Source organism: Pteropus alecto, unplaced genomic scaffold (genome assembly GCF_000325575.1).
Source record: "Pteropus alecto unplaced genomic scaffold, ASM32557v1 scaffold395, whole genome shotgun sequence".
Lineage (NCBI taxonomy): Eukaryota > Metazoa > Chordata > Mammalia > Chiroptera > Pteropodidae > Pteropus > Pteropus alecto.
This window is the reverse complement of record NW_006438643.1, coordinates 1,201,287-1,213,950: the sequence shown is the minus strand read 5'-3', so window position 1 is coordinate 1,213,950 and position 12,664 is coordinate 1,201,287. Positions and strand designations below refer to the sequence as shown.

Sequence of the window (12,664 nt, the reverse complement as noted above, 5' to 3'; positions counted from 1 at the left end):
TCTCCACTCCAAGAAGAACCTTGATCTATCCTGCTTTCTTCCTGGATAGGAACCCCAAGACGCATTTGTTTTATGAGCTCTTTTAGGCATCATCAGGTTCAGTTTGTTTCTATTACCATGCACTTCTAAACTTTTAACATTCTCTGACACATGCCTTGCATTTACTATGACTCTTAACATCAGGCAAAATGAACTACATAATAAACACGATTTCAGGAAATGAGTAAGTAATACACTAATATTTTGTTTTAAAAAGCTCAGTCCTACACCCTGGAATATTTCTTTCAGTCATTTTATTAAATCATAGTTTCATCACTTAGACTCATTCTGAAAGTCCCAGAATTAAAAAAAAATTTTGCTACTCTTATCTATAAACTTAATACATAACCAACAATTGCTTTCCATTAATACTACCATTCTTTTTTTTTGACAATGATTTAAATAAATTTTTTGGATTTTATTTTATTAGTTTCAAGAATACAGTATATTGGTTAGACATTTATATAGTTTATAAAACAATCCCCCTAAGTACTACCATTCTTTAAATAGCATAAAACATGAATTTAGGATTATCTTTGCTTCCTCCCTTTCTTTCCTCTGCTTTTCTAAGAAACCGTGTATCTTATTAAATTTAGATCTTAATGTGTCTCATATCTATCCATTACCTTCTATCTCCACTTTCTTAAATTGAGCTATTATTATCTCTTTCTCAAACTTCTCCAATACCCTCCCATTATTTCTTCTGTTTATCTCCTGCTCCCTCAAATCCATTTTATACATAATACTGAAATGATGATTGAAAAACTTGAATGAAATTGTGTTACTTTCTTCAAGAGCTTTCCAAAACTCTTTGGGTAGGTACTCAAACCCTTACTATGGCTAACAGGGTGTTTGTGGTCTGGCCACCTCTGCTATCTTCAGCTTCTCAAGTAATCATCCTTTGCAAGTAGCCATACTATCTATCTAGTGGTTCTATAATTCATCCCGCTGGAGACCTCCACATATACTATAATTTTTTTTTAGAATATCATTATTCCTATTTCATCAGTTTATTTCCAATCCTTTTTCAGATTTCAGCTGATGGAAGACTTTCTCTGGGAAACTTACCCTTACCTCAAGACAGAATGTGGTCTCTTTTGAGACTTGCAGTCTCATAGCCATTTTTTCTTGTTTTATTAATCACAAGATTTATTTCAAATTTGAATTTATTTGATTTTTGACTCTAATTGTTTAAACATTCCAAGAAGAAAGGTTTGTGTCTGTTTGCTGCTAACTATATTATCTAATAATATTATTTTTACATAGCAAAGTGCCTGTTCCATACTAGTGCTTTAAAAAAATAAGCCAAATAAATGATTAAATATTGCTGTTACTTCTATGAAAACAGGCCCATGAGGACTGATTTAAATTCCTTACCCTCTTCTAACCAATGTACTGCATACTTGAAACTAATAATAAAATTGAATAAATAAATAAATAAATAAATATAAATAAATTTCTTACCCTCTTCTGAATGAATCTATTATCATATGTGAAAATAAATTATGCAAACATATAACAAAAAATATAAATACATCTGGAAACAGATTGTCAGTATGGCCTCAATATGTCAATAGATAAAATATTTAATAAAATTATTTATATATCAACTTTTAAATTATGTATATAGAAAGACAAACTGCTGCTAACTATATTATCTAATTATATTATTTTTACATAGCAAAGTGCCTGTTCCATACTAGTGCTTTAAAAAATATGCCAAATAATTGATTAAATTTGCTGTTACTGCTATGAAAACAGGTCCATGAGACTGATTTAAATTTTTTACCCTCTTCTAACCAAAGTACCGCATACTTGAAACTAATAATAAAATTAAATTAATGAATAAATAAATAAATAAATTTATAATATAAATTAAACATTAGTAATAACATATAATGAACTCCTACAAATCAATTAGAAAAGAATGAAAATTAGCCCCCAAAAAATATGATCAGACAAGTCTAATGTGAGACTTGCAAGAGGCCACAGAAAATTTGTAATTATGCTTTATAGCGATAAAAAATAAATTGAATACACGATCAGACAATATCAGACAATATTTCATCTACCAGATACATCACGAGTGTTTCTGTTTAACATTTAGAGAGAATAACAGATAAATCAATTCATGAAATGAACCAAAGGAAAATTTATGAATTCGGAGATTCTAATGTAAAGCTTTCTAAATAACACTTTTATCACTTGAAAAACAAATTCCACTTTAAAATATAGTAGTTTTGAGATATAGTATATGAGCTCATTAGTTCTCAATCCACATGCACTAGTTCAGCTTTGCATAGCCACAGAATGGAGCTTCAGTCTTTCCTTACATAGGCTGTGGTTGACCCAAGATGGACATTTAACTTCACCTTTTCTGAAATATTACTTGCACTTCTTATTGATATGGAATCTGAAATGTCCTATCTTCTGTGCTTATTAGAGTATTTGTCTATATCCTTTATGTCCATATTCTTTCCACTTTCCTAGAATCTCTCTCTCTCTCTGTATATACATATACATATATAAATATATACATATATATCAATATAGCTATCTCTGTATCCATCTGAATATATGTATGAACATATGAATATATGAGTATACATATATCTATATATACATAAATATGCATATTTATTTCAATATATATACATCTATATATGTATATATGAATATACATCTTTATATTCGTTGCATACCTGCTTGACTTATCTTGTAGATTTATGTAATAATTTAAGCCTATCTAACTGTTATAAAAGAAAGATTAGGTATAAAACTCACATCTCTTTCACTTATGCAAAAAGTCCAGGTTCCCGGAGCTCTCAAGATTTTGAAATAAAGGCTCAAGCCCTATTGTGCACAGAAAACAGGTGAACAATGCTTAGCTGAATCTGCTTGCTCTTGATGCTGTAGATAATGGGGTTCATGAATGGAGGGAAGAGGAAGTACACATAGCTCATGGTAATGTGGACCACATGTGGTGCATGTTTCCCAAACCTGTGGATGAAAGTCAGGCCAATCACGGTGATATAAAAGACTAGGACACAGCTGATGTGGGAGACACAGGTATTGAAGGCCTTAGCTTGCTCCTTGGCAGAGGCAATGCCCATAACTGTCTTAATAATTAAAACATAAGAGAAGAGAATAATCAGAGCATCTAGGAAAAAAGTCACAGTGACCAGAAAAACTGGATAAATACGATTAAATGTAATATCAGCACAGGCAAGTTTCATGACATCTTGGTGGAGACAAAAGGCATGGGAAAGAACATGGGAATGACAATATGGGAACCAAACGAGTGGCAGAATTGGGGGCAGAAGGGATAAAAAGCCCCTCAGCAGTATCCCCAGTCCTACCTTCATCACGCGAGATTTGGTAAGAATGGAGTTGTACCTCAGAGGTGTGCGGATGGCAATAAAACGGTCATATGCCATGGCAAGCAAGACACCTGATTCCACAATAGAAAGGGAATGAATGAAGTAAGCCTGCAGGAAACAGGCTCCGTGGCTCATCTCTCGATGATTCACCCATAAGACACCCATTACAGTTGGCATCGTGGTCAAGGTCACCATCAGATCTGTGCCTGCCAGCATGGCAAGGAAGTAGTACATAGGTTCATGGAGACTGTGGTCATCCTTGATGAGGTAGAGGAGGGTGCCGTTGCCAAGAAGCACAGAGACATAGACCGCAAAGAAGGGGATGGAGATCCAGTGATGAACTGTCTCCAGGCCTGGGAAGCCAGTCAGCAAAAAGGAGGCAGCACTAACATTGGGCCACATAGTATGTCCACAGGTGAAGAACAGATTTCTAGAAAACTTTTAACCTGGGAACCCAGATTTTTCAGTATACCCTATCTATCTCCTCACGAAAATATATTACAGGAGCCTCAATCACAATCTCTGTACTTGATGAATAATAGTTATATGTATGATTTGCAACTATTTTCTTGTAGAAGGGCAGTAGAACAGTAGAGATTTCCAGGCTGTACTAAAAAATAGGAACCATGTGTTGTTGTTGTTGTTGTTTTTCTAAATTATATATAATATTAGCATAGTGCTTAATATTTTCTGACTTAAAATATTTTTAAAACATCAGACCATACTATTATGTATATGCTAGAAAATGTTTGAAGCAATAATAGTAAAAAATGAAGATAATTATATGCCAATCAATAATGATATTGCATAGCTACAGTGCCTTTTTGTTTGATTCTAGATTTTTAAAATATATTTAAACTTGACTTTAATTTTATATTTTACTATCAACACAGATACATTGTTTTTTTGTTAGAAAACTTTGTTTTCTTTTCAAATTGAATATCAGTGTTTTATGAAATTCTAACAAAAGTCATAAATCTTTTATGGAAAAAAATAGACAAGAACAGACAATGTCACCTTTAGCCTAAAAGCATTCACACTTTTCCTGAAGTCCATTATGGGTACCCAATCAGAAATTGCAGATCTGTTTTGACACATTTGTCAAGATGAAGAGCCTGTGCTATTAATTTGCCCACCTCTGTGGCATATGTCTCACTACACAGGCCTCTGGAAAATCCTTCTATACTCTTCTCTTGACTGCATCTAAGATCAGAAAGGAGAGGAGTCATGCCATATTTCTGTTCCTGACATTCACCCACTCCACAGTCTTGTTGCTAGTATGGTTACTTGTTTCTCTCTTATTTGAAATTTAGTCCAGAGGCTTTCATCTTAAAAAATATTGAAGAGGCTAGGTGAGAGATTTTATTTATATAGAAATCACCTCCCCAGGGTTTCACCTCTCTGGACACTTGGGAGATTCTTTGATTTCTCTTCTCTTTCTTCTTTTTCTGGGAGTAGCTGAGCCACTCAACCAATGATCTCATGCAGTCCCCCCTCCAAGGATGTGTTAAGAAAAATGGAAACTCAAATGCCTCACTGATAGAAAGATGCCAGGGCTTGGTTGTGTGACCTCAAGATCCTCAGCATCAGGATTTAAGGAAATCCATGCATGTTTGTCCATTGTCTATCTCTAAGGTCAAGTAGATACCAGTTACTCTCAGGAGTCATATGTGCCTTTGTTAGTCCTACAATTTGTAAATTCCAATTACAATTTTGTCTTTTCTGTTTCCTTGGAAAAATCAGTTTTCAATCACAAAAATCTCAGTGGACCTATGAACAGCCATGTGAATGAAGGACACAACACAGCCATGTTGTGTTTTCAAATTACTTTGTTTATATCTAGATCTTTGCTCATTTTGTCCTTTTCATTAAGAGAACATAAAAATCTAGTGGAAACTAAGAAGAAAATATTTGCCATAAATTCACATAGCACTATTATTTCTGCATAAATGTCAGTGTGCTGGCGGAGCACATAGAAAATACCTCTGGGATCTGGGACAACCTCCTAGAAGAAGTACTATTTAAGCTTAGAATTGAAAAATGAAAAGAATAAGCAATACAGTAGTTTGGATAAGAAAGAGCAGAGAAAAACATATAGAGAAATCAAACCACAATGAGATATGACTTCATACTGGTTAGAATGGCTATCATCAAACAGACGAATGATATGTCTTGTCAATAATAAAAGTGTTGTCAAGGATATGGAGAAAAAGGAATTTTTGTGCACTCTCAGTGAGAATGGAAATTAGTGCTGACACTATGGAAAACTGTAGGGTTTCCTCAAAAAATAAAAACAGGACTACCATATAATCCAGCAATCCCGCTTCTGGGTATTTATCCAGAGAAAATAAAAACAAGATCTCAAAGAGATTATGTGCACTCTCATATTCACTGCAGCACTATTCACAATAGCCAAGACATGGAAACAACCTAAGTGTCCAAGAACAGATAAATGGGTAAAGCTGTGAGAAAGATACCTAGCTAGCTACATACATAGGTAGATGATAAACGAATACATAGATGATAGATAGATAATAGATAGATGATAGATGATAGTTTAGATAGATAGATAAATACATAGATGATAGATTAATATATAGATAGATGATAGATAGATAGATAGATAGATAGATAGATAGATAGATAGATAGATGATAGATAGATAGATAGATAGAAAGATAGATAGATAGATTAGATAGATAAAGGAATATTATTCAGCCAAGAGAAAGAAGGAAATCCTGGTATTTCTTACAAGATGGATTTAATCTGAGGGCACTATGCTAAGTGAAATAAGTCAAACAGAGAAAGACAAATACTGTATGATACTACTCATACAGAAAAAGAAAAAAACCAAACTTATAAAAACAGCAGAGTGATGGTTACCCAGCGATTGAGGTATGGAAGAAATGAGGAGATGTTGGTCAAAGGGTACAAACTTTCAGTGGTAAGAAAAGTAAATCCTGACAATGTATAGCATGATGAATTCAATTAATAATACTATATTATATACTTGGATGTTTCTAAGAGAGTAGATTAAATGTTCCCACCATAATACAAAGAATTGGTAATTATGTGACATGGTGGAAATGTTAGTTATAGCTATAGTGGTAATCCTTTTGCGATATATAAGTATATCAAATCATCACTTATACCTTAAATTTACACAATATTTATGTCAATTTTGTATCAATAAAGCTGGAAAAATTAAAATTAAAAAAATGCAGAGAAAAAACAAACGCAAAAGCAGCCAACCAAATGAAAACATGTGTACTAGTCATGGGACAAAAGGAAATATTATTAATTCCAACAAAAATAATTTTATATTAAACTGATACTAAAGAATTATAGTATATCTAGAACAAGTTATGAGAGAAATCTCAATACACAATGAATCTGTGGTAGCAGGTTCAGATCACATAGGATCTTATAATTCACATCAGGAGTTTTGACTTTATCCTAATGACAGTGAATTTGAAATAAAAGATGGAGGTGATGCTTGTGATCAGATAATCATTCTTTAAACATTATTTGCTACAATATGAGGAGCACATTGGAAAAGAGGTAGAACAAGTAAGAAAAAACGGGATACAATAATCCACACGATAAATTCTGTTGGTGTAGATGTATTATTAGTGAGGTTGGATAGAAGTGGATGGAAGAAGAATGCTATGATTTACAAAGAGTAGATTGTGGCGATCTATTGTATATGGTAGATTAAAGAGAAAGAGCAGTGAATGATGACATCTTCATTTCTGACTTTAGCTGAGTATAGAGTGATTCTATTTACTAGAATAGGAATCACAGGAAGAAAATGACTTTATTCATTAATCAACAGTAGTTTATTGATTGACTCATGCTAAAAACTGTTTTACACTCTAGATTTGAAAAAAAGGATGAAGAGAATCCACTTAGTTTAGGGCATTCTGTCACTGCAAGCAGAGATGTCTCCTAGACAGTTATGTATGTCTTTACACATTCAGCATCTTAGCTTCTTCATCTGTAAAATGAGGATGATAGACATTGTGGGGATAATTCTTGTGAGTACTAAATAAAATGCCTAAGAATTGTTGTAAATATTAAATGAGTTTCTTTATCTTGATGTTTAGCACAAGGCATGGCAGATATTAAGAGCTCAAAAAAAGTACTTTTAGTTTTTTTCCCCACTCCGGAAGAGTGAAAAGCCTAGAATGCAATGAAATGAATCATAGGTACATAGGACATTAACAAGAGTCTCTGATGACCCAAACCATAGAATCCAACTAGGATATGAAGGTAAATAAAGAAAGGAAAAGACAGAAAATTTATTGTAATGGAGGTCTCAATATTGCAGAAGAATGCTATATTAGGAATAACTGAAGGAGAAAGCTGGAAGGTGATCATTTTTAAAGTCTATTTAAAACTTTTACTATCCCCATTGGCTATACATTTTATCATATGACAGAATCATAACATATTTAATAATAAACCACTTTCTGATGAATCTTTCCCCTAACTTTTTGAGTAATACTTGTAAAAATATTCAGATGTTAATTTTTGTCAATATTAATGATGTTAATATTATAAAATTGTCATGTTTTTATATTCTATGTATACGAATATTGTATATATGCCAATAGCATCAAATAATCTCTGAAATCCTCAGCAAAAAACTCTTATGAAGTGCATTTTGTTACTCTTAATTGCTAGATGAGATAACTAAGCCTCAGATAATAAGTGGTTAGTTCAACTCACAAAGATGGTAAATGAAGGAGGCAGCAGTAAAGCTGCTATTTTGTCAAAGGCCACAATTTTTCTACAATATTGTGCCATCTTTCTAAAAATAAGATTCTTTAATCCAAAAGATAAATTGGCATAAGTAAAATTATTTTATTTAAAAAAATGATACTGATTAAAGTTTTTGCATTTTTAATATATTAGTCTTTATTTGCATGTCACAGTATAAACTCTATTCATGCTATCTAGTAAGGCTTAAAAAGAAGGTATTTATTCTAATCAAACTTTGTTATACATGTAATAATGCTATATGATAATCTGAACTAATTGAAAACTAAACTTTCATTTCTATTATTTTTTATTTCTCAGAGGTTTAGCCTTATATATTTTAGTGATATTATAAGAAAGTAAGAATCATGTCCCTTATATCTTCTTTACGTAGTTTATCAATTTGAATTAGCTTTTCTAATTTAATCTTTCTCTTTGAATCCATTTACAAATGCCAATATTATGACTTCTAATCTGTGTACATGTGTGCTGACTTTTAATTCTGCTTAGTTTATTTTTTTCCATCCTTGCATTTAAAATTTTTGTTGAAGTAAAATTTATATATGGAGAAGGGAATATGCCACACTTTTATAGTTCAGTGATTTCAAAACTGAACTCACCATGTAACCAGCACCCAGATCTTGTAATAGAATATAACTAGCATGCTAGAAGCACCGCTTATCCCTACTCACTCCTAAATTCTACCTACACCCAGAGTAACTATCTTCCTGAAGTGTAGCAGCATAGATTAGTCTTGCCTGTTTTTATTCTTTATATAAGTGGAATCCCATAAAAGTTAGGCTTTTGCTATTTTGTTTAACAGTATGTTTGGGATTATTGCTGTCGTTTTAGTTCATTCATTCTCATTGATATATAGTAATCATTATAAAACTATACCACAATTTCTTTAACTGTTCTTCTGTTGGTAGGCATTTGAGCAGTTGGGAATTATTTTCAAAAATATTTCCTATGAAAACACTAACTTGAAAAGATAGCTCTACTCTTATGTTTATAGAAGCATTATTTAAAATAACCAAGACATGGAAATGACTTAAGTGTGCATCTACAGGTAAATGGATAAAGAAGTTGTCACACACACACACACACACACACACACACACACACACACACACACACAATGGCATATTATTCAGCCATAAAAAAAAAGAAATCCTGCCATTTGCCCACACTGATGGACCTTGAGAACATTTATGCTAAATAAAATAAGTCAGAAAGAGAAAGACGAATACTGTATGATCTCACTTGTATAGGGAATTTCAAACAAACAAACACATAAAAAGATGAGATTTGTGTTTACTAGGTACAAGGGAGGTTGGAGGAGGGACACTTTCAGGGAGATGGTCAAAAGGCACTAAATCCCAGTTATAAGTAGTGGGCACGACAACTGTAGCTAACACTACCACATGATATACATGTAAATTAAGGCGGTAAATCCAGAGAGTTCTCATCACAAGAAGAATTTTTTTCTTTTTTTTTTAAATTTAATCTATTTGAGATAATGGATGCTAATTAAACTTATTATAGTTATTGTTTCACAATATACGTAAGTCAAACCATTATACAGTATGTATTAAGCTTACACAATAATGTATGTCAATTATGTCTCAATGAAACTGGAAAAGTGATTTCCTTTAAGAAATTATGAGACAGCTAGACTAGAGCACTCAATCTCCATCCTAGAGTTTGGGGACAACTTCACCAATATATTCATCTCCCTACAGTCTGCTACCTCCATCTTGAAAACAACCCTGCTCATCCAATAACGAGTAGCTTTCTTGTTGCTCTTCAGGTACACTCAAAAATACTCATGTCATTTCCCAGCCCACTGTGTGCCCAACACGCATGCCAAAGATTTTGGTGCACTCCAGTTCGTATCTCTCATTCCTCTCACACGTAAGTTACAGGTAATTGAAAAAATATGTCTCAAAGACCCACACCAGGTAACTAGGATCTTTCTCAGAGTTTGAACTGAAAAGATCTTGACCAATTTGACTGGGGTCTCTTCCACCAAATTTGACACTGTAAAAGAGGCAGCTCATCCCTAAAATTTAACTATCAAATTACTTTTGATTGTCGTTATATGTGTGTGTGTATTAGCTCATGCACACACACACACATACGTGCACATGCACACACTGATACAAAGCTGCCACACACACACACACGCACATGCACACACACACATATACGTGCACATGCACACACTGATACAAAGCTTTTTCTTTCTTAGAGAGGATTTGTTGGACTTGTTCTTAGACTATCACAGTAACTGGAAACCACCATAGGAATAATAGATTTTCCACAGCTTCCATACTTCAAACATAACTTGCAAAGTCAGTCTTTCCTCAGCCATAAGATTGTCTGCACCAAGGTGAGCAAATGAAATGGTGATATCTAGGGTGGAATTTTCTGTTAAGATGCTTATATATATTACAGGTCTCTTGGGCACATTATGAGAAACAGGAAACTTTGGGGGGATACCCAGATTTTAGGATTTTGGTGTATGTTCAGCATCAATAGCTTGAGTATTTTACTTAAGGGAACGTTTTTCCCCTTGTGATATTTGTGGAAGAATAATCCGATTTCATAATTAAATCAGTCTGAATAAGTTTTGGTAAATTGCCATATAGAAAACTTTTCCCAGACTCAATTTTTACGCATTGCAAGGATTGAATTCCATTTCTCTTCATATTGTTCTGTCTTCCCAATGTAGATCATTGTATAGAAGATGCCAGAGACAGTATCTACAACTTCTGATCTTTTTACCTACAAAGGGGATGTACCTACAAAGTAGAGGTGTCTCATATTTTTATTTCTGAAGCTATTATATTTTCTTTTCTTTAGTCCTGACATTTCTTTCCTGTCAATAGGACAAGGTAAAAGTCTATTTAAATCACCTGATTAGATAACTTACTTCCTCCAGGAAACTTGTCTAGTTTTCTCCTTCAAGAATTTGGTTTGGTCACTAAAGCTCAGGAATTCTCCTGAAAAAAAAAGTGTAAATTCTTCCTCAAACAGTGAAGAGATATATTTATTGTAAGATCTGGGCATCTTGAGATGAATACACTGAAAATTCGCAAAATTCTTTAAATTCTCTATTTGTCATTGACTTGTAACTTTATCTGAAAAATATGAAATATAAATCATGGCCCCAGAGAGTCTCCTAACTCAGGCTAGAGGGTATTTTAAAGGACATCGAGACATGCCAATTTAAAACTAAACTTAACTAATTTCTCTTCATTAATGTTATTATGAGAATAATGAAAAATTTTACAATTAGAATTTATTAGTAGAGAATAATGATCGCAAAATTATTTTTGTTTGTTGTTATACATGTGTGCATTAATTTGCATGCACACATACAAACATACATGCACATGTATACACTGATACAAAGCTTCTTCTTTCTTAGAGATGATTTGTTAGACTTGATCTTAGAATTTGACAAGGGCGATGAATCTCCAGGTGCATTTGAAGGAAGGAAGTATCGACATTTTTAGTTTCATGTGTTTTTTCTCAGAAATCTGTGACCAGGCATCTGTGAGGATATGGCACAGCCCGATGGTAACTTGTTAAGCCCTTGTAAAAAATACATATATATATTTACTTTTCACTGTATCATTGCTCTTTGCTCAGAGAGAAATCCAGGTGTTAGTTTTTTATTCTGTCTTCATATTTGTGTTTGTGTCTGATTCTCCACCTCTAACCATTGTTTCTTATCACAGTTTATGTACTGAGCATTTTTGTTTGGACTATTGATTTATAACTGGCTCATAATTTTTTCTTGGACACACTCCAGTGGAAATCATTCAGTAGAACTCTCTCTCCCTGGATAAGCACACAAAGACCCATAGGTTCTATGAGCTGCTTTTAGTGTCAACAGCTTCAGTGCTTCCTATTGCCCTGTACCCTTAAACTTTCAGCACATACTTGACATAGATCTAACTTTTACTATGGCTATCAATAATCAGGAAAAGAGATAAGCATACTAAAAATCATTTCAATATATGACTATTTAATGACTATATTGACTATATTACTGTCTTCTTTTAAAAGCTCAGTGCTACAGTATAGAATATTTTCTTTGGTCATTTTAATAGGTCATGACTTCATTGTTTGGACTTTCAGTCATTCTCAAATTTGAAAATATTTTTCCAAAAAGCATCACAGTTCTTCTGATGGATGAATTTAATACACAATCAATAATCTTTCTGGGGGTTGATGGCACTAATGTTCTTAAAATAATTCCTAAGTTTAATATTATTTCATATCATCCCAAACTTTTCTTTAATACACATTTCTAAAATACCTGCATATATTGTTAATTTTAGATTCTAAATATGTCTCATATCTATCCACTAAATTCATCTGCACTTTAATTATTTTATTTTTTATTATTAAATTTTATTGGAGTGACATTGATCAACAAAATCCAATAGTTTCAAGTGTACAATTCAACAACA

The 12,664-nt window shown here is 32.9% G+C and overlaps 1 protein-coding gene across 1 annotated transcript; it reads right to left on the bottom strand.

The window, feature by feature from the left end:
* Window positions 1-2,885: 2,885 nt before the first annotated feature.
* On the bottom strand, window positions 2,886-3,821 carry LOC102898021 (olfactory receptor 51B2). The gene has a single exon (XM_006915695.1). It carries the CDS (start codon window positions 3,819-3,821, stop codon window positions 2,886-2,888), a length of 936 nt encoding a protein of 311 aa, XP_006915757.1.
* Between the last annotated feature and the right edge of the window lie 8,843 nt (window positions 3,822-12,664).